Genomic DNA, 23,173 nt, shown 5'->3' with positions numbered 1-23,173 from the left:
AAAGAGGAGAGGATTTGTGTTGAATACCCATTTGGGTCACATGCTGTGCTGGGCTTTAAAAATATATTATCTTGGCCACAAACTGGCAAGATAGACACTGTATCTCTGTTTTATATATGAAGACACAATCATAAGCAGGCTAAGCTAGGAAGTGACAGAGCCTGGTTTCAACCCTCTGTCTGGTTGATGCTCCATGAGGCTGTCTCCTTCTCAGATACCATTCCAGCCACTCTTACAGCTGACTCCTGCCTGCAGTGTAAAGATCAGCCCCCAGGTGCTAGTTCCATGCTCTTCCGCCATCTACAGATGCTCAGTGAGGGTCCTCCATTTTCCAAGCACAGAAGATTGGGTCCCTAGAAAGTCCCTCTATAATCTTCTTTCATTCAGGTAACCACTGTTAATGGTTTTTTTCACATCAAACGTATACTATTCTGCCACTTGCTTTTTCACTTAATAATAGATCATGAATATCTCCCTGTGTTAATAAATAAAAAAGTACTTTATAAAGATTGCATTACTATATTATAATCAATAACTTACTAGCGGATATTTCAGTTCTATTTTTTAAAAATTAAGGTATAACTGACATATAGCATTATATTAGCTTCAGGTGTACAACATAAAGATTCAATATTTGTAAACACGGTGGAATGATCACCACAATAATTCTAGTTAACATCTGTCACCTTACATAGTTACAAAAAATTTTTTTTCTCGCGATGAGAACTTTTAAGATCTACTCTCTTTGCAACTTTCAAATACGCAATATGGTATTATTAACTATTGTTACCATGCCGTACATTACATGCCCAGGCCTTATTTATTTTATAACTGGAAGTTTGGACCTTTTGACCACCTTCATCCATTTCTAATCTGTTCTCTAGATCTATGAGTTTGGTTTTTTTCTTTTCAGATTTCACACATAAGTGAGATCATATGGTATTTGTCTTTCTCTGACTTATTTCACTTAGCATAATGCCCTCGAGGTCCATCTGTGTTGTTGCAAATGGCAAGATTTCATTCTTTTTTATGGCTAAATAATATTCCACTGTGTAAATAATATCCATATATATACACACACACACACACCACGTTTTCTTTAACAATTCATCCATTGATGGACATTTAGGCTGTTTCCATGTCTTGGCTATTGTAAATACAGTGGATATGGGGGTGCATGTATCTTTTCAAGTTAGTGTTTTGGTTTTCTTCAGATGAGTACCCAGAAGTGGAATTGCTAGACCATATACAGTAGTTCTATTTTTAATTTTTTGAGGAACCTCCAATACTGTTTTCCATATGGTTGTACCAATTAACATTCCCACCAACATTGTACAAGGGTTCCCTTTTCTCCACATCCTCATTTCTTATCTTTTTGATTACAGCCATTCTAACAGGTGTGAGGTGATATCGCGTGATTTTCACTTGCATTTCCCTGATGATTAGTGATGTCAAGCAACTTTTCGTGTATGTCTTGGCCATCTGCATGTCTTCTTTGGAAAAATATCTACTCAGATCTTCTGCCCATTTTATAACTGGATTTTTTTTACTGTTGAGTTGTATGAGTTCTTTATATATTTTGGATATTAACCTCTTGTCAGATACATGATTTGCAAGTATTTTCTCCCATGCTTGTTCCAATTTTGTACTACTTTAATAATCAGGAAAAATAGAAAACATCATATGGAAAAAAACACTAGGGTATTAAAATCACTTTTAAAGGAAGTATAATAAGTTAAAAATTAAATCAAGAGCTTTGCCTTAAATTAGCCTTTGTGTTTTCCTCTAATCTTTGCTTAGAATCAAAATTGCCTACAACACAGGAACAGCAATGCTTATTGGTTTATTATGCAGTTTAATACGCAGATGAAATAAAATGCATCTGTGGGCCCTGTGCCAGGAATTTTCTGTAGCATCCCCCAATCCCATGTTAAACAGACAGCCGTGCTATTTATATGGTGAAAGATGTTGGCAGCTATGTGAAAGGATTCTGGCTGAAAGTGAAATGTACACATAAAAACAAATCTAGTTTTGTGGTTAGTTCAAAATTCACAGCTGGTAGGGGCTTTTCTTAAATTAAAGTGTTTCCCCCTCCCATGCAAAGAGAAAACGCTCTTTTAGTGCTGATTGAAAGACCAAAATCAGAGGAAAAGCTGTTTGAAAATTTAAGTAAAGTTAAGTAAAGCTGCTTAAGTAAAGCTGCTTTAAAAGCTGCTATGTGGACCAAACAACTTGGAAATTTCCTAACAGGATTTTCTAGAGTTCCAGTAAATCTTTCTCTCAGTCATTCCTTTGTTCTCCAACTTTCGTCAAAACCAAAATCAAGTAATACAAAAGTCACCCACGTAGACAAAGAAGCAAAAAAAACACAGATGTGCATGCACATATACACACATGTACAGACAAACTTAGTTTAAAATTAAAATTACATTGAAATAATCTATTAAAATTAGTTATTTATATATAAATTATCTCTTCATTACCTCTTTTTGATGCATTTTAATGTGGGATGCTCTAAGATGAGATTCATGTAAACTTAGTTCTGTAAGAATTTTTAAAAATGATCATAAAACAGCATATAAATAAGTGGCGTTTTGAAGGGGGTGGAATCAGATGTGACAGGGGTAATGTTTCCTGCTGTGATAATGGATACTACCCTTTTGAGCATCTACAGCAGGGTTTCTCCTGCTGTTTCCTCCCCTTGAGCCCTTTTCTCTGAAGGTGTGGTCAAGACAGTAGAAATAAGGCTGAGGATAGAACAGGGCCAAGCCAGCCCAGTGCCTAATAAGACACTGGTAGGCAGCCAGCCACTTAGGTCAGCATCTCCAAATCCATAAAAGAACATTTATTACATGGTAATAAACATCCTGGCCACTAGGGTGGTTTTGGCTACTCCCAAATGACAGCGATTTTGGTCACATGCAATGGACGCATGACCTAATAGGCTTAGAGATAGAAGGGGTCTGAGGCAGAGAGTCCACTTTCAGTGATGGCCCCAGAGACGGGCCACTCTTAGGGCCTCTGCTAGTGGGAAGAGGACTCTGTAGATTCTCTTTGGTTTCCCCGCACAGGTGGGTTGCATCCTGATTTCTTACAATACTTGGTTTGAAATTTCTCCACACTCATAGAGCAGCATATCAGCCATTTCCATTATAGTATGTCATATTTTCCTAATTCGTTCCCAAACTACAGATACTGAGACACTGGAGAGTGGACAAAGAAAGGACATCTACAGATGGGCTGAAAAGCAGTAACAATATGTATTATAAAAGCTTTTGCAAGCAGCATGAATTTACTGAAGCAATACCTATGTGATCCAGCTGAGACCATTTCTAATAAAAAATAGAGGACTCTCACAAACGTATAGAACAGTGTCTAAAGACTTTCTTGTGACATATGTATGACTCACACATAAACTCAACTTCAGACAAGGACGTTGCTTAGAATATACGCAGTCAGAAGTAAGAGAAGGTCATATGGTCCTGACACGCATTTCACGCAGGTAGTTAAAAAAAACGTATACTTTCAAAAGCACTGTCGAAATAATAATCACATTAGTGATTATAGACAGGTTGGTACAACAGTAGAGGTAACTATTTGATCTTGAAACCTCAAGATTTCATTTTGGTTTGAGGTAGGTAGATATTTACAAAGGGCAGTGTAGCAGTTAAGAGTTGAAATCTACAGCCAGAATCCTTGATCTTGAATTTCTACTCCACTTACTAGTGATATAATATTGGGAAATTTGCTTAATTTCTTCAAGCTTCAGTTTCCTCATCTGCACAATGTGGACAGTTATAGTATACTTCTACCACAGCACTGCTGTGAGGATCACATGAGTTATTCATGGAAACACTCAACACAGGGCCTAGTGGCTATTGTTATAACTGTCATTGTCCCCAGGGCTAAAGTAGTTCACTCACCAAGATGAGTGTCCATCACCTTCGCACAGTATTTGCACATGGCATCCAGGTCATTCAACTGTCCCTGAAGGAAGGAAATTTGGGCTTCTAATTCTTCTTCCTAAAATGAAAGGGGTAAAAATATGGAAATTAAAAATAATTCAAATGAGATCCCCAAAGTTCTCTAAATGATCTGGACTATTTTAAAAAGGCACAATGTCTCTTCAGTCCTAGACAAAACAAAAGAAAACAGCAAATAAACAGGAGCAAATCCACCATTGCTACCACGAACAAAATAGAGAAAGGGTAATTGGAGGTTTAAAAAAATCTGGACTTTTCCTAATTGAATGCTAGCTTTGTGCCATGTGTAAATGTTTACCCACAAAACCTTGTTTAAAAAAAGTACATAAAATACCTTCAAAAACTATTGAGCCACACAAATTGGGAGAGTAAATTGGATTTCAGCGGACCATACTCTCTAGGCAGCTGTTACCAAAACATTACATTTTCTCTCACATACATTTGGGAAACCAAGGATTTCCATTTATATAAGACAAATCTCATCATTTTCTAGACAACGATAATCTCTTAAAATGTGAGATTTCCCAAAGCACTTGGAAAAGTTTTGCCCCCACAGTCCATAAATAGCTGCTCTTACATTTCCTCTCTTGATATGACACTAGAACATTTTATTTATTTGATTGTTTCTAGGAAAAATACTCTGAGCTGAGTAATTATCTAAATGGTAAAACACAATCTAACTGCAACAAAGGAATAAAGTCTGGTTTCTTTTTTAAGGAAAAAATAATACACGCAAAAAATTTCCCAAGGAAATTTAGAAGATTATGGAAGTTTTTCTCAGAGAAAGAGAATAATCCTCATTATGTAGGATATTTTAAACCAAGTTAGCTAGAACACAAAAAATGGATGTTGCCAGAGCTGAAATAGGCTAGAAAATTGATTTTCCAGTCTCAGATGCTTGTTCTTTCATATATTAAAGAAGGGAAGAGAAACTTACCGAGATATGCTTTTTCTTAGAAACTGAGTATAATTTGACTTATAGATGAAAATTAACAGTTGAAAAGGTTACTTGTAGGTGTATTCCATTTTAGCAACACACACATGCAGCACTGGAAAGTATTGTTTTTAACTGCTGCCTGGAGAATGAGCCCCTAAGAATATGTATTTAAATGCTTGACACAGAAAACAGACATAGCAGTAGCTTTAAAAAATTATTGTGAAATGCTCTCTGTAAGATTACACAAGCACTAATCATGCTCTTTACATACCCCACAAAGTTCAGCAGCCTCTCCTCTGATACTCAAATAAGGACAAATGCCACCAGAAGAAGCTCAGCCAAGAGATGATTACAAGGGCCTATGGGTAGGTGGTGCCATCTTCCTAACTCTTTGGCGAGGCTTTAAGGTGGAAAAGAATAGGGAGTTTTAGGGCTTTTTCTTCTCCTTTTTTCTCCTTTGTTTCTGCACAGGTTTGAGTTTCCTTGCTCTATCAGGACACTGTAGGAATTACAGAAAGAAGGCTACAACTACTGTTAACTATGGTTGTGGTCAGTCTTCAAAGATGGCCACCATCAACTCCTTCCTCCTTCAATGTACATGCTATTCTACTCATCAAGAGGTAGTATCTATTTCCCCTCCCCCTGAATTTAGGCTGGCCTTATGAATTGCCTTGATCCAGAGAATGCAGCAGAAGTCAAACTGCCAGTTTGGGGCTAGTCTAAGAGGCCTGCCAACTTCTGCTTACTTCTGCTTTCACTAGAGGAAGAGATAGCTACATGTTGTATAGAAGTTCAGGCTAGATCCTGAAAGAGAGGAGAGAAAATATGGAGAGAAAGAGTCCACAAGAGAAACACTGACATTCTAAACATGTGAATGAAGTCTTTCTGGACCTTTCAGGCCAAGCCAGCTGAAGGCAGCTAAGCAAGTGACCCAGTCAACACCATGTGGAGCAGAACAACAGCCCAACTGAGCCTTGTCCAAATGCCTAACCCGTAAACCTCTGAGAAATAGCAGTGCTGTTGTTTTAAGGAGTGGGAGTTTAGAGTGGCTTGTTATGCAGCAATAGATAGCTGAAATAGTGGTAGAATGCATAGAACACTAGAGTGGTATATGGCGTGAGGAAATTTGAGTTCTATTTCTGGTCCTGCCATTAACAAGTCATGTAACTGAAAGTAATACTCTACCCAATCTGGGCCTAAATTCAGCACTCTGGAGAAGGTAAAAGTCAGAGACTTTTCTCCCGAGGAGCTTACACATGTGTAGCTGGAAGAAGAAAGTTATATAAACTACCAAAGTATGAGGCAGAGCACACTTAAGTCTTATAATGAAATAAGAAAAACTGCTCTGGAAATCCTGGTCCCTGCCTCCTGTCCCTTCTACTGAACAAGTCACCTTTTCAACGTGTAACAGACACAAACCCAACTGGACGAGTCTAGAATTGTACTGAGGCTAGAGCTTCCCAGTCTTTTAAAAGAAGGGGGGCCCTGCTGTGGTCTGAGTGTCTCCTTTCATGTGGCTACCAATCGGGGTGCTGACAGCCCAGAGTGGCAAAGAACACTAGGAATGCACTGCCTCCTGGTTTACAAACATCTTCTCTATTTACTCCATGTATAAGTTTAATTTGGATTAAGCAATCACTTCTTTTAAAATGCAAAAGCCCTTGGGAGCTTTAATCTCTAGCAGTCACTCCGACCTAAATGGATTTATTTATTCAGTTTGTTTTTTTTTTTCAAAGCTGGGAGGGAAGAAGAGTTTGAGAGGAGACACTTTAGAGGAGAGAGGCCTGGCCTGCTGGTGGTGAGGCATTGAAGAGCTGGAGAGAAGTATGTAGCTCAAAGGGGTCCCTTCCTCCAAACACATTACTCTACTAGCAGGAACATTACTGTGATAAAAAACGCAATGAGACTGCAGTGCATAATTTGCATAAGTGTGCAGTGCACAATTTGCACAAGGGCATGGGGAAGCCCTGAGAGCACGGCAGCCTCGACGTACTCACTTGGTGAGCATGAGGGGATATAAAAAAACAATTTTCCAAGTTTGCAATTTAGCTTTAGACTCTGGTGGACCTGAGGAGCATCTCGCTCACCTGAATCCCAAATAAAATTTCAATACGAATGAAATCTACACTATGGAAAACGGCAACTTTCATTCATTTAAACTTTTCTAAAAGAAAGCTCACTATATGAGATAAGAGGAGCACTATGGTTGAAACAGGTTGAGAGGCCCAAGAACCTTTTCCATTTGGAAGTTTAAAATCCAGTCTGTTATCTCTCTAGAGTTTGCTCAATCTTAAAACATTCCTAAACCCTTCAACATCACTTTGACTTTATATATAGAAATGGATCACTGGGAGGCAAAAGGGCGGCTTGTCATTTATTCTTCACTACATTACATAATTACAGACAAAAGAAAGAACCAAGAATCAAGCTTCTAAAAGTGTGGGAACTTTGACTTTACATTTCTCTCTTAGCTTCTCATGCTCCACACTCCTCCCAATTAACATGCTTTAAACACCAACAGCTTTAGTCATTTGTTTTCCTTAAACTGGTCCTCTGTAATCAAAAACAAATGCTTGGCTAATTGCCTTGAGGTTTTCTGAAAACAACCTGTTAGTGTAATTTTTATGTATAAATAAGATACTGAAGATAAATGCTTACTCTATCTGCTTCTGCATATAGGATCTGCCTTCCATTACAGGAGGGCGTACGGTAGGGCAGGATGGAATTCTGGAGTAGACACACCCAGGTTCAAACCCTCTTTCTGCCAGTTACCAGCCACATAATCTTGGACAAGTTCCTTCATTTCTTGGTCCTCCCAACCCCCTCTGGCAGGATTGGTGAGAGAGCAAAGTGAGAACACATGGAGAGTATCTGGCATAGAGCAGGTACTCAATAAAGGCAATTATTCTTTCTTTTAAAAAAATTTTTATAATCAAGTCAAAAGAGTGAAATGGATTTTAAGTATAGGGTTTTATGATTCACTGTTGGAAAACACTGGTTTCTGATTTTAAAACCTTTATGTAGCTTAGCCGAGAAAGATTAATTAGGGCTTAAAAACCTGTCACTGTCTTAAGTTTTAGATGGCAAATTGACGTGCAAGGCAAGAAAGTGATGGAGGATTATGAAGTAGGGCCACATGCAGACCACTGTGTGCAACATATACCAACTGTACTTGGCAGCCCTGTAGGGAAGAGGATGAGGGCCACTCCACCACAAGAGAAAAACAGCTACCATCTAACCCTTTAATAGCGATTATAATATGCAGACACTGAGCTTTGCATGCATTAACTCATTTAATTCTTACAACAAACCTGAGGTAGATTCTCTCATTGTCTCCTACAGGAAACACAGTCTCTCGCTCTGTAAGCTACATCCTCTGCGAGTGTATGCCAAGGTGTAGACAGCTATTTGAGAACCCAAGTCACTTGGCCCACTACTCTCATTTCTTCCCTGTACACACATTCTTTCTTATGCTTAATTACTATTGCCCTTCCAATGAATAACCTCATATCTCAGTTTTCTTTAAGAGAGATTCACAATTACAATGTCGAGTTCTAATCCCAAACTGCTTAACTAAATTGTTTTCCTTGAAAAACATTCACGTATGATTTGGCTGTGTTGTTTTGTTATTTGCTAAACAATTTTTGTTTTGACTGAAGAAAAGGTTTTTTGAATTTGCTTTTTAAAAAGTGGTGTTTCCACCACCATTCACAGCAAAACAGTTGATGTATCATTACACTTCTAGTCAAATATTATACATCTTAGTTGTTTAAACTGCTTTACAATACATGATTTTATATATCAATTTTGTTAAATGCTTCACTGGTATTTCTTGGTTTTAATACAAGCTGCTGCTTCTTCTTCATTTTTTTGGTGAGGAAGATTGGCCCTGAGCTAACAACTGTGCCAGTCTTCCTCTATTTTATGTGGGATGCTTCCTGGCTTTTATGTAGGATCACAGCATGGCTTGATGAGCGGTACTAGGTCCACACCCAGGATCCGAACCTGAGAACCTCGGTCTGCCAAAGTGGAGTGTGCGAACTTAACCACTAGGCCGCCGAGCCAGACCCTAGAACAAGCTTACGTAGTTTATTATTTATTCACTTATTAATTTCTTCAACAAATATATTCATTCGTATTGTGTGTTAGGCCTTGTGGGAAATACAATAATGAATGAGACATGGATTCCAACCTCCACAAGTTTAGGAGGCAAAACCCCTACATAAAGCCTAGAGACGAGTCAGGTAAGTGCTGCAAAAGATACGAAAGAGGAGCCGTCACAATTCTGGGGAGGGCAGATGACTTTCAATTTGCAGAGGGGAAATAAAAGCAGATTTTCTGGAAGGGGCAGCATTTTTGATGGATCTTAAAGATGAAGGGGGACTTGACTCAGAAGAAATGATGAATAAAGACGTTTTGGGAGGAAGGGACCCAGTAAACAAAGGAGCGGAGACAGAAAAATGTGGCACATGGGTAAAGAACCAGTCACTGAGTTGAGCCGGAGCAGGAGCTGAGGTTTCACAAAAAGCCTTCTCTGTCTTTCCCATTCACCCCTATTACATTTTTACTTCAGATAATTATGTTTTGGGGGCTGGGGTCTGACGTGCAGGCTGCTGTGGCACGGCCCTAACATGCACTGTGCTCACAATGATTATACAGGCTGCAGCAGTGTCTTTGTCCACAGACCAATTAAAACCCCGGGGTCCTTGGTTTGGGAGAAAAGTCGGGCAGGAAGGGCACCAGGGTGGAGTTCTGCTAAGCTTCCAAGTGGTGTTCTCAGATCACAAGAAGAGAAGCAGACAAGAGAACTGATACTGACTACAGGCAGCAGGAACAGGCTAAATATAGCAACCAGGAGACAGGAAAGACGCCCAGTCGTTCTCGAGCAGATGGGTGAACAAGAAGTGGGAAGTGAAGGAAACGGAAAGTCTCAAGGAGAAAAAGTGGGAAGGCCACGGATGTTCCGAGGAAGCTGTGGTGTACACAAGGGCAAAATACACACACATGGTGTGGATGAAATCCAAACCAGAGCATATGGTATCAGCAGAAGAAGGCACCGCCAGAAAAAGGGAAGAGGAGCACAAAGACGACTTTTTAGGAGTATAAAAATAAGCAGTATGTAAAGCAGCAGGGCCGTGCTGAAGTGCAAGCTGGAACAGGGTCACCAGACCCAGAATCAGCATCTACTCTGCCTGCATGTACTATCTCTGTGACCCTGACCAGAAAGCAAAGCTCTCTGAGCCTCAGTTTCCTGTCTATGAAATGGGGAGAATAATAATTCCTACCTGAGGTGACTGCTGGAGGACTGAATTACATGAGATTTTCCAGATGAAGCATTTCGCACAGTGCTTGGCACATGGCAAACACTCAAAAAATGTTCATTTTGTTATTGCATCTAGATTATTAATATAATTCTAGAAAGTTATTCCAAGGTATTACGGATACATGCAAAACACAACTCCCAGGATATTCAACAGACATTCAACGACAGCATGCACACACACATTGCACACCAATCCTGAATGTCTAATGGCAGGTGACTTCAGTAATTTGTGGTGTATTCATAAACAGAATATTATGCAACTTCTTTTTTAAAGGTATGCTTTTTTGGGTGAGGAAGGTTGGCTCTGAGCTAACATCTGTTGCCAATCTTCCTCTTTTACTTTTTCCCTCCCCAAAGCCCCAGTACATAGTTGTACATCCTAGTTGTAAGTCCTTCTTAGTTGCCTACGTGGGATGCCGCCACACCATGGCTTCACAAGCGGTGCTAGGTTGGTGCCCAGGATCTGAACTGATGAATCCCGGGCTGCTGAAGCAGATGGCGTGACCTTAACTGCTATGCCACCATGCCAGCCCCATGCAACTTTTTAAGATGTTCTCATAGGAGAACATTTAACAATAACATATCATATTCTAATTGGGAAAACAAGTTACAAAGTAATAGGTAAAGAACGATTCTGTTTTTGAAAAAAAAAAATAAAAAAGGCAAGTTATTCACCAAGATGTTTATACTGGTTATTCTCCAAAGTGTGGGATGATAGATCATTTTTTCCCCTTCTTTTTGCTTATTTTCTCTGGATTTTCTACAATGAAATTGGAACATATTTTTGTCATAAGAAAATCAAATTATTATTCAGTAACAGAGAGAAAATTTTTAAAAAAGGTAAAAGGTGATTACCAAGAAGAAAAAAGAGGTATTAATTTTTTTTTTAAGATTTTATTTTTTTCCTTTTTCTCCCCAAAGCTCCCTGGTACATAGTTGTATATTCTTCGTTGTGGGTCCTTCTAGTTGTGGCATGTGGGACGCTGCCTCAGTGTGGTTTGATGAGCAGTGCCACGTCTGCGCCCAGGATTCAAACCAAGGAAACACTGGGCCACCTGCAGTGGAGTGTGCGAACTTAACCACTCGGCCACGGGGCCGGCCCCGGAATTAATATTTTTAAGCGACCAAAATTGATTCCAAAGCAAACTCTAAACATTATAGTCTAAACAAATCTGTGCTCTAAACAACACTAAACAGTAAGAATAACTTAAATAACTTGTAAAAAAGCAGATAACTATAATATTTTGTCCAATGTGCAAACTCTGAGTAGCACTTTTAGGATAAAAGGCTTCTTTCTATGCACTTAAAAGTGGGAACATCAATGGATGTTGTTCTTTATGGGTTGCCTAGAAAGAATGTGATTCTTAAAAATATTTAAAAAAATAAAGGTGGGGCCAGCTTGATGGCGCAGTGGTTAAGTTCACACGTTGTGCTTCGGTGGCCTGGGGTTCACCGGTTCGGGTCCCGGGCTTGAATCTACATGTCGCTTATCAAGCCATGCTGTGGCAGGCATCCCATGTATAAAATAGAGGAAGATGGGCACGGATGTTAGCTCAGGGCCAATCTTCCTCAAAAAAAAAAAATAAAATAAAAAAAATAAAGGTGCTTACCAAATTCCCAAGTAAATAAACCACTTCCCATTTTCAGACAGGAGGTAAACAAACATGTTAAATATGAATGGAAAAGGCCTTTAGAAATTCTGGACTGAAATTCAAAGCTTGAGCTGTTAAATTTTAAGGTGGTAAATCACACCATTTCAGTACTGGAACTGCCTTTAGAGATAATTTATTTCAAAGCCCTTTCTTTTACAAATAAACTTTAATATAGCTAGGTAGCTAGCCAGTAGCAGAACGTACATGAGCAGGCTTCCTTGTTTCTCAGCCGCTGAAGCAGTAAGTGCTATGTACCACCACTAAGATGCGTACCACCTGTGGACACCAGAGATGTCCTCAGGATAGGGTTTTCATAAGAATAACTGACACCTTTCCCTCCATCCCACTTCATGCTGTAATGGTGATGCTCCTTCTTTCCTATTGTAACTTAGAACAAAGGTACCAAAACCTAAAATACCAAAACCAAAATAGAACAGTATTTTGTATGACTTCATACTTTAGTTTCCTCCAGAAAGCTGAATAAAATCCACTACATTACCAAATACTGCCTCTGGGTTAGATGGCACAGGAAGAAGCACCAGGAATCTGCCTCTCCACCTACAGATGACAATTGCACTGGTAGAATCTGTTTGATATACCTATTTTGGAAGGCTGGAATCTACTGAAAGCTGGCTACATCCAGGAAAAGGCTTGGAGGGTAAATTGCAGTTAATTCCTGTCAATTTCACCTCTTAGCACAATAGCAGTTACCTATCCTCTACACCAAGACCTGTGGCAGGCCTCTGTGCACTTGTTCCTGGAGCAGCTTGCATGCAGCTTGTGGGAGCCAGAGTGGGCAAAAATGACCCTGTCCTCAAAATATCAGGGATCTGTCCTCTGATTGCTCGTTGCTGTTTTGTTTTTTTCTTTTGAGGAAGATTAGCCCTGAGCTAACATCTGGGGCCAATCCTCCTCTTTTTGCTGAGGAAGACTGGCCCTGAGCTAACATCCGTGCCCATCTTCCTTTATTTTACATGTGGGATGCCTACCACAGCATGGCTTGCCAAGTAGTGCATGTCTGCACCCAGGATGTGAACCAGCAAACTCTGGGCCGCCCAAGTGGAATGTGCGCACTTAACTGCTGTGCCACTGGGCCAGTCCTGCTGGTTGCTGTTTCTGATCACAGTGTTGCAGACAAAGAGCAGGGTGGTCATTGTTGCAAACCCCTCCCCCTCTATCTGAAGTGACTTCTAGTGCACCCTTTATCCTCTACTTCATTTTTCCCTTTTTCCCCTTTGGAGAGCCAGACATTACAGACTAGCACATTCAAAAGCAACTGCATATACAGTACAGTTTCAGAAAAGGTACAGGTTCAGAAAAGACCTGATGAGCCCTTAAGTTTACACCTCAGGCTGGTCCTTGGTACAGAGACAGCCTACAAACAAACAAACAAAAAACTCCACAATAATAAAAACCAGTAAACCCTGAGAAAGGAGGAGAATATGATATCCAGAGTTACCACATTATTAGATTCAAATGTCCAGTTGTCAACAAAAAAAACCCACAAGGCATACAAAAAACCAAGGAAAATATGGCCTATTCAAAGGAAAAACATAAATCAACAGAAATCGTTCTTGAAAAAGACCTGATGGCAGATCCACTAGACAAAGACTTTAAAACAACCATCTTAAAAATGCTCAAAGAACTAATGGAAGAAATGGAGAGAGTGAAAAAAATGATGTATGGACAAAATAGAAATATCATTAAAGAAACAGAAAACCTAAAAAGAAACCAAAAAGAAATTCTGGGGCTGAAAAGCACAATAACTGAAATGAAAAATTCACTATAGGGATTCAAAGGCAGATTTGAGCAGGCACAAGAAAGAATAAGCAAACTTGAAGATAGGATAATGAAAATTATTGAGAAGAGAAAGAAAAAAGATTGAAGAAAAGTACACAGAGCCTAAGGGACCTGTGGGACACCATCAAGTGAATCAACATGTACATTGTGGGAGTCTCAGAAAAAGAAGAGAGAGAAAGGGATAGAGAGAATATTTAAGGAAATAATGGCTGCTAACTTTCCAAATTTGAAGGAAAGACATGAATATAAACATGTAAGAAGTTTAATGAACTCAAAGTAAGATCAACAGAAAGAAACTCACACTCAGACAAGACATTATGTATGTATATAAAAGGTTCAACACAGCAAGAAGTTATAACAATTATAAACATTTACACATCTAATAACAGATCAGGAAAACATATGAAGCAAAAAATGACAGAATGGAAGGGAGAAATAGACATTTCTACAATAATAGCTGGAGACTTCAATAGCCCCACTCTCAACCAACAGATAGAACAAAAACCAGACAGAAGGTAAATAAGAAAATAGAGAATTTAAACTACACAACAAACCAACCAGATCTAACAGACATATATAAACACTCTATCTGACAACAACAGCATATACATTCTTCTCAAGTGCACACAGGACATCTTCCAGGATAGACCATGTTAGGCCACAAATTAATAGTCAATAGATTTTAAAAGACAGATATTATACAAAACATCTTCTTTGATCACATTGGGATGAAGTTGATAATAAACAAAAGTAAAACTGGAAAATTCACAAATGTGTGGAAATTAAACAACACACTTTTAAACAACTAACGGATCCAAGAAGAAATCACAACAGAAACTAGAAAATACTTAGAGATGAATGAAAACAAAAACACAACATATCAAAACTTAGGTGATGCAGTGAAAGCAGTGTTAGGGGAGAAATTTATAACTATAAATGCTTACATTAAAAAACAAGAAAGATCTCAAATCAACATCCTAACTATACAACTTGACCTATAAAAAGAACAAACCAAACATCAATCCAGAAGGAAGGAAATAACAAAGATTATAGCAGAGATAAATGAAATAGACAACAGAAAAACAAAAGAGAAAATAAACACAATCAAAAGTTGGTTCTTTGAAAGGATCAACTAAACTGACAAACCTTTAGCTAAATGGACTAAGAAAAAAAGAGAGAAGACTCAAATTGCTAAAATCAGAAATGAAAGTGGGAACACCATTACTGATTCTATGCAAATAAAAAGGATAAGAGAGTACGATGAACATTATATGCCAAAAACTGGATTAGCTAGATGAAATGAACAAGTTCCTAGAAATCAAAACCTACCATGACTAAACCATGAAGAAATAAAAAATCTGAGTAGACCTATAACTAGTAAAGAGATTGAATCAGTAATTTAAAAACTCCCACAAAAGAAAAGCCCTGAACTTGATAGCTTTACTGGTGAATTCTAGCAAACTTTTAGGAAGAACTAATATTAATTCTTCTCAAACTTTTCCAAAAAATGGAAGAAGAGGGAACACTTCCCAACTCATTCTATGAGGCCAGTATTACCCCGGTACCAAAGACAAATACACTACAAGCAAACTACAGATCAATATCTCTTATGAACACTGATGTAAAAAAACTCAACAAAATACTGGCAAAGCAAATTCAACAGCATATTAAAAGGATCAAACACCATGACCAAGTGGGATTTAGTCCTGGAACGCAAGGATGGTTCAATGTAGAAAAACTGATCAATGTAATATACCACATTAACAAAATGAGGGGAAAAAACCAAATGACCATCTCATTGATGCAGAAATAGCATTTAACAAAATTCAACACCCTTTCATGATAAAAACACTCAATGAACTAGCAACAGAAGGAAGCTACCTCACTAGAATAAAAGCCATATATGAAAAAACCCACAGAGAACATCATACTCAATGGTGAAAGACTGAAAGCTTTTCCTCTAAGATCAGGAACAAAGCAAGGGTGTCTGCTTTCACAACTTCTATTCAACATAGTACTACTGGAAGTTCTAGCCAGAGCAATTAAGCAAGAAAGAGAAATAAAAAACATTCAAACTGAAAAAGAAGAAATAAAATTATCTCCCTTTGCAGATGATATGATCTTATTCATAGAAAACTAAACATTCCACAAAAATACCCAACTGTTAGAATTAAGTGAATTCAGCAAAGTAGCAGGATACAAAATCAACATATGAAAATCAGTTGCATTTCTACATACTAACAATGAACAATCTGAATAGGAAATTACAAAAAAAATTGCACTTGCAAAAGCATCAAAAAGAATAAAATACTTAGGAATTAGCTTAACCAAGGAGGCGAAAGACTTCTACAATGAAATTTAATAAACACTGCTGAAATAAATTAAAGAAGACATAAACAAAAGGAAACACATCCCACATTCACGGATTGGAAGACCTAATATTGTTATGATGTCAACACCATCCAACGTGATCTATGGATTTAAAGCAATCCCTATCAAAATCACAAGGACATTTATTGCAGAAATAGAAAAACCCATTCTAAAGTTCATATGGAATCTCAAGGAACCCTAAATAGCTAAAACAATCTTGAAGAGGAACAAAGCTGGAGGACTCACACTTCCTGATTTCAAAACTTACTACAAAACTGTAGTAATAAAAACAATGTGGTTACTGGCATAAAGACAGACATATAGACCAATGGAATAGAAGACCCAGAAATAAACTTTGCATATATGGTCAAATAATTTTTGACAAGAGTGCCAAGACCATTCAATGGCAAAAGGACAGTATTTTCAATAAATAGTGCTGAGAAAACTGGATATCCATTCCCTAGAGAAAGCTGGACCTTTATCTAACACGATATGCAAAAATTAACTCAAAATGGATCAAAGACCTAAATGTAAGACCTAAAACTACAAAACTTTTAGAAGAAAACATGGGGCAAAAGCTTCTCAGCATTGGATTGGCAGTGACTTCTTAGATATGACAACAAAGGCACACACAACAAAATAAAAAATAGACAAACTGGACTTCATAAAAATTCAAAAATTTTCTGCATCAAAAGACACAATTCACAGAGTAAAAAGGCAACCCATAGAACGGAAGAAAATATTTGCAAATCATATATCTGATAAGGAATTAATATCCAGAATATATAGAGAACTCCTAAAACTCAATAACAAAAAAACAACCTGATTTAAGACTGGCAAAGGACTTGAATAGACATTCCTCCAAATAAGATATACAAATGGCCAATAAGCACATAAAAAGGTGCTCAACATCACTAATCATTAGGGAAATGTAAATCACAAATGTAAATCATATCTCACACCTATTAGGATGGCTATATCAAAAACCAGAAGATAACAAATGCTGGTGAGGATGTGGAGAAATTAGAACCCATAAGTGTTCCACTGTTGGAGGGAATTTAAACTGGTACAGCTGCTATGGAAAACAGCATGGATGTTCCTCAAAAAATTAAAAATAGAACTACTGATCCATCAATTCCACTTCTGGGTATATACCTAAAATAATTGAAAGCAGAGTCTCAAAGAGATATTTGTACACCCATATTCATAGCAGAATTATTCACAATAGTTAAAATGTGGAAGCAACCCAAGTATCCATTGACAGATGGATGGATAAGCAAAATGTGGTATATACATTCAATAGAATATTATTCAGCCCTAAAAAGGAAGGAAATTCTGACATATGCTACAACATAGATGTACCTTGAGGACATCATGCTCACTGAAATAAGACAGTCAGAAAAACACAAATACTGTATGATTCCATTTATATGAGGTACTTAGTCAAAATCATAAAGACAGAAAGTAGAATGGTGGTTGCCAGGGGCAGGGTTGTGGGGAATGGAACGTTATTGTTTAATGGGCATAGAGTTTCAGTTTTATAAAATGAAAAGAGCTATGGAGGTGGATGCACAATATTATGAAAGAATCTAATACCAGTGAACCATATGCTTAAAAATGATTAAGATGGCAAATCTATATGTTATGTATATTTTACCAAAATAAAAAAGAGAAAAATGTCTCCTAATAATTTATCAAGTCAAAAATTGCCTGCTTTGGGGCCGGCCCCGTGGCTGAGTGGTTAATTTCGCATGCTCCGCTTTGGTGGCCCAGTGTTTCGCCACTTTGGATCCTGGGCACGGACATGGGCACCACTCATCAAACCATGCTGAGGCAGTGTCCCACGAGCCACAGCTAGAAGGACCCACAACTAAAAATATACAACTATGTACCAGGGGACTTTGGGGAGAAAAAGGGAAAATAAAATCTTAAAAAAAAAAAAATTGCCTGCCTTAAAATCAGAGTGGCCAGGGGAGGCAGGAGCTAGGCTTTCTCAAGCTGATCATGCCGCCTCAGCTGGTCCTAACAGAGACCATCCCACCTCCTTCCCTGCACAGCCCAGGAAGAGCTGTGGCGCAGGGCCACAGGGGGAAGGATAAGGAGAAGCTTTTATTTTTCTATGCAAACATTTCCTCTACCACACTGCAACTTGACCTTCAGCACATCCCTAGAGTTCACCAATTACCTATCAAGTCCACAAGCACTTCATCGGTTTACATGTGAAAGTGTTCAAATATCTTTTTTGAAGTCAGGCGTTGGAAGGTTAAAATAATTAGATCACGTGCTTGCTGTGGGTGGGACATATGGGATATGAATTATAAATGATATTTTAAAAATAGAAAATGCAAGGCTCATAAAATTAAGAGAGAAAAATTTGCTCTTATTCAGCTGCCTCTTATAATTTTTATTGAGGGAAAAAAAAAAAAAAGCTTAGTTCCTTATCCCATTTTATTCTTTTGGCTCTACCTGATAAAGCAGAAATTTTCCATTGTCCAGTCATGACTAGTAACTCTTTTTTGTAGATGGAGTTAACCACAGCCTCTGTATGCCTCAGTTCTCTCAGCTGTAAAATGGGAAGCAATTATAGCACGGACCTCATAGAGTCCTCTGAGCATTAAGGGAGCTAATACATGTAAAATGCTTAGAACAGACGACATATATGGAAAGGGTTCTGTAACCATTAGCTCTTAGCCATCATCCACAGGGAGAACATGTTCACACTAGGATATATTTGAAGCTAGCTTTATCTATAGAAGATCTCATTTCTGATTTGGTACTCAATTAATTGTACTTAGACTAATTCTTTTCAATCTTAAATATGCACAAAAATCTCCTGGGGAATGTTGTTAAATGCAGAGTCTGATTTAGTAGGTCTGGGCTGGGGCCTGGGAGTCTGCATTTCTAACAAGCTCCCAGAGGATGACTATGCAGCTGGTCTATGGACCGCATTTTGAATGGCAAGGATTTTGAGGACCCATCTCATGCCCTCCTATTTACTTCAAAATACCGCTTCCAATCCCTCTGGGAAGGCTGTGAAACACTTTACTATCTCTTTGCTCTACGACAGTTTCAACAGATGGCTGCACGGTTAGATGCATGTTTGGTAATATTCCAAAGGACCTCTTCTCAACATGAAGTGGGATGCAGGGAGGACAGAAGCAGGGTGCCAGGCTTCCAGGATAGCTTCCCAATGCTCCTCAATCAGTTCCGTAGAGAGTGGCTTCATTATTCTGTTTAGAGCAAGATCTTAGACTATTCGGTATCAATTTATTCTACTGTAAACACAAGCACTTATTTTAAAGCCAAATATAAATTAATTTTGTTGAATTATGCATGCTATCTTCTGTAACTTTTGATAAACAGAGGCAGTGTATAAGCATCAGAGAATAAAAGATGCTTTTCAAACATGAATGCAATAAAAAGAAAATAGTAGAACACATCCATAATCCATGGTATTTAAATTCATCCGTTTTTATAATAATCATAATAAATAATATTACTTTGAGCCTTTAGAAACATGCTTTTATGCCTATTGCCATTTCAACATTGTGAGCTACTTTAACCTAACTTTGCCTTTCTGGAAGTTGTTTACAAAAAACAATAAATAGAAAAGCAAAGTTAAGAATGGTGCCGGGAAATAGGATCGTGTACTACAAATTCTAAAGTAAAGTGAATAAACTTATAATCCTGAGATAAATATACTGGAAATTAAAATCTTTAACTAGGACAACTTCATAGGCGTGTAACCAGAGGAAGAATAAAACCTTATTTGCATAGTTACAAACCTTACTTCCAAAATTCCTGTAACTGCTCTTTTAAATAATTACATGCATAAGATATGTCTTAGGAACTTAACCTTTAAAAATTTAAAAGATATAAAAATGTTAGGCAACTTTTAAATGTTAAACCTGTCTTTTGAACATTTTAACTGGGAAAAAAAGGTTTTTCCTAGAAGGGGCTGTGTTTGGTGGGCTAATTCAATGGCATTCTGGAGAAATGTCCCATCTTTTGGATTTTTAGGCTATCACCTCCATATTGTATTTTTATAATTAGGCAACTTGACCAATCTTTTGTAAACCAGAATAGCTCTCCTCTACCATGCCAATTAGCACAGATGTTACTTTATTTAACAAGGGTTTTCCCCTCTCCACTTACACGTGCTCAGATCAACTGATGAAACCACCTGGCCAGCACTGGGGCCACCAGCTGAGTTTCTCATAGTGTCGCTGGGTGGGTAGAACCATCTGCGTGCTTTCCCTTGCTGTTCTTGGCACCAAAAATAGGTGTCTGCACAATGGCTGACCCAGATAGAAGGGCCTTAGGCAAGGTTGTTTTTCTTATGGCAAAACTAATCGACCTGTGTGAGGATGAAATGTGCATTATCTGGGCTAACTGACCCCCATAATGTCCCATTAGAGACAAACAAAAAAGGGTATCCTACAGCAAATCCCAGCTGAAGAACAAGCATGGTTTGAAGAAATACTTTAAATTACAATTGGTAAAGGAAGGCAAGTGTGAGAACAGCTTTACCACAAATACTACCAATTCTCAGACTTTGGGGAAGAAAAAAAAAGGTGAGAAGGAAATACAGTTCTCTAAACTACCTGGTTTATTCACATGTCTATCATACTTTTGTTAATTTACCTCTTAAACTAGTTTATAAAAACCTCATTTCTCATTATATACCAACAATTTCTATTAGTTTTTACACGTGGTTGGTGAATGCTACTGGGAAATGAGGTGATTTTTCAGGCCCTTGAAAAGGCCAGAGTAAAGCCTAATACATCAGGATTCTTGCAGAGCACCCAAAACTTTCGACAGCATTCATTCACTCCTAAACATTTACTGAGTCCCAGACACAAAGGATACTGTGACAGACACAAGTGCCTGCCAAGAGTCTTACAGCTGAATACAAATAGTTCTCCAACAGTCAAAGCAAAGGAAGCGTTTGTAGATAACCTGGCATAACCCCCATCTCAAGAGGTGGCTTCCATAGGTTTGGGGTTTGGGGAAGGGCTCCGAAATCTGCAGCTTAAGTAGGGACACAACTACCTACTGAAAGTGCTTAAAGCTTCCGGAGGGTGGCAGGGAAGGCTCCATGGGACACAAGGTGTTTGGGTTGAGACTGGAAGAAACTATGAGTTTTGTGGCCACGTGAATCATTTTGGTCAGAAGAGACGAGGGGACAGAACTGCAGAGGTGTGAGACAGTGTGGCTGGTCTGAGAGAACCACAGCAGTGGTGCATTCCTGAAGGGCTGGGGGGAACTGCAGGGAGGGCTGACAATCAGGCTGGACAGGGTGAGACGGGCAAGGGGCGCAGGCCGGGCCTTAACATTGCAGGATTTATCCTGGGGAGAAGGAGCCGCTGCAGAGTTATGGGGAGTTAGACACTGTGTAGACCTTCACAGTGAGCGAGCTCGTGTAATGAATACTTGGGATCTATGTGACCGTTAATAAAATGGACTTATTCTGAAATTCCTAACTAACATGATACTGTTACTGAACTGAGAAAAAATTAATACAAAGTCTAATCTTTCTATATCTTCATTCCCCCAATCGACCAATTCAGAAGCTGCATGTCAAACCCAGATAGAGTTAGTTTCTGTTCTGATAATGTGAATTTGTTCCAATGAGATTGGTGGATCAGGGAACACTTGAACATAACGTGAAGTTCATGTTTGCTTACACACAAGTGCATCCACAAGAAACACTAGGGAAGTGCAGAACCCTGCCTGTGGCTGCACTGAAACATGTAGGAATTCACAAAATGCATACAGACACACCTCTGATGTCTGCAGCAACCTCAAGTCACAGTGCCTGTGATGTGCTACACCCATAACCCACATCCGTCAGATTCCAGATCATTCTCCTTCCACTACTTCACAGTAACTCACAAGCTTGCAACTCTTCTGATGTCCACTTCGCCAACCAAGCGTCGGGTCTTCTTCAAGGGAAAGGGTCATATTTATCGTAGTATTTATTTATTTCATAGTCACTTAACATGTGTAAAACCGTGCTACCCCTTTTATTAGGTTCCTACCTTGTTTTATGTATCACTGATAAGTTTTTGAGTGTTGTTCCCCAATCCCATTCTCCCTGTGAATCCTGTGGTTTTTAACGCATGATTTTGCACAGGATGGTGATTTTGGGGAACGTATAAACCACCTATAAGAGAACTGACTGTTCTGAAGATGACCGTTCATTTGAAGATGAATGTATTCATGACAGTCACACTGATAAACTTTCTCACAAAGATACCTGTGTGCAGAAAAGTTTTAGTCTAGAGCTAATGGCCGCACTCAGGAGGGCTGACTGAACCCTGACTCTGCAGGGAGGAGTGCTGGTGCTCCCTGTGTTCACTCCTCTTGTGTTTGGAGGATCTATCCATTGGTGCAAGCGGAGTGTTAAAGTCCCCTACTATTATTGTGTTACTGTCTATTTCTCCCCTTATGTCTGTTAATAGTTGCTTTATATATTTAGGTGCTCCTGTGTTGGGTACATAGATATTTACAAGTGTCTTATCTTCTTGTTGGACTGTTCCCTTTATCGTTATATAGTGCCCTTGTCTCTTGTTATAGTTTTTGTTTTAAAGTCTATTTTGTCTGATTTACGTATTGCTACCCCAGCTTTCTTTCCTTTGCTGTTTGCATGGAGTAGCTTTTTCCATCCCTTCACTTTCAGTTTGCGAGTGTTTTTAGGTCTGAAGTGTGTCTCACGTATGTAGCATATATATGGGTCTTGTTTTTTATCCAATCGGCCATCCTATGCCTTTTGATTGGAGCATTTAGTCCATTGACATTTAAAGTAGCTATTGATAAATATGTACTTATTGCCATTTTGTACTTTTTCCTGGATGTTCTAGTAGTTTTTCTCAGTTCCTTTCTTCTTCTCTTGCTCGCTTCCCTTGTGGTTGACGGCTTTCTTTAGTATTATGTTTGAATTCTTCTGTCTTAATGATTTGTGTATTTATTATAGGTTCCTAGTTTGTGATTACTATGAGGTTAATACATAGTAACCTATGTATGCAGCAATCTATACTGAGTTGATGGTCTCTTTATTTTGCCCTTTTTCTAAATGCTCTACTCTTTTTACTCCTCTCTTCCCAAA

The 23,173-nt window shown here is 38.5% G+C and overlaps 1 protein-coding gene across 1 annotated transcript in view; it reads right to left on the bottom strand.

The window, feature by feature from the left end:
- TBC1D5 (TBC1 domain family member 5) overlaps positions 1 to 23,173 on the bottom strand; it is a 562,315-nt gene that overhangs the window by 19,294 nt on the left and 519,848 nt on the right. Inside the window, exon 20 of the mRNA XM_046674041.1 lies at positions 3,924 to 4,023. Coding sequence (XP_046529997.1) covers positions 3,924 to 4,023 — 100 coding nt within the window. The remainder of the gene's footprint in view (positions 1 to 3,923; positions 4,024 to 23,173) is intronic.

The sequence above is a fragment of the Equus quagga genome, chromosome 1, assembly GCF_021613505.1.
Source record: "Equus quagga isolate Etosha38 chromosome 1, UCLA_HA_Equagga_1.0, whole genome shotgun sequence".
NCBI lineage: Eukaryota > Metazoa > Chordata > Mammalia > Perissodactyla > Equidae > Equus > Equus quagga.
This window is presented reverse-complemented; position numbering and strand designations above follow the sequence as displayed.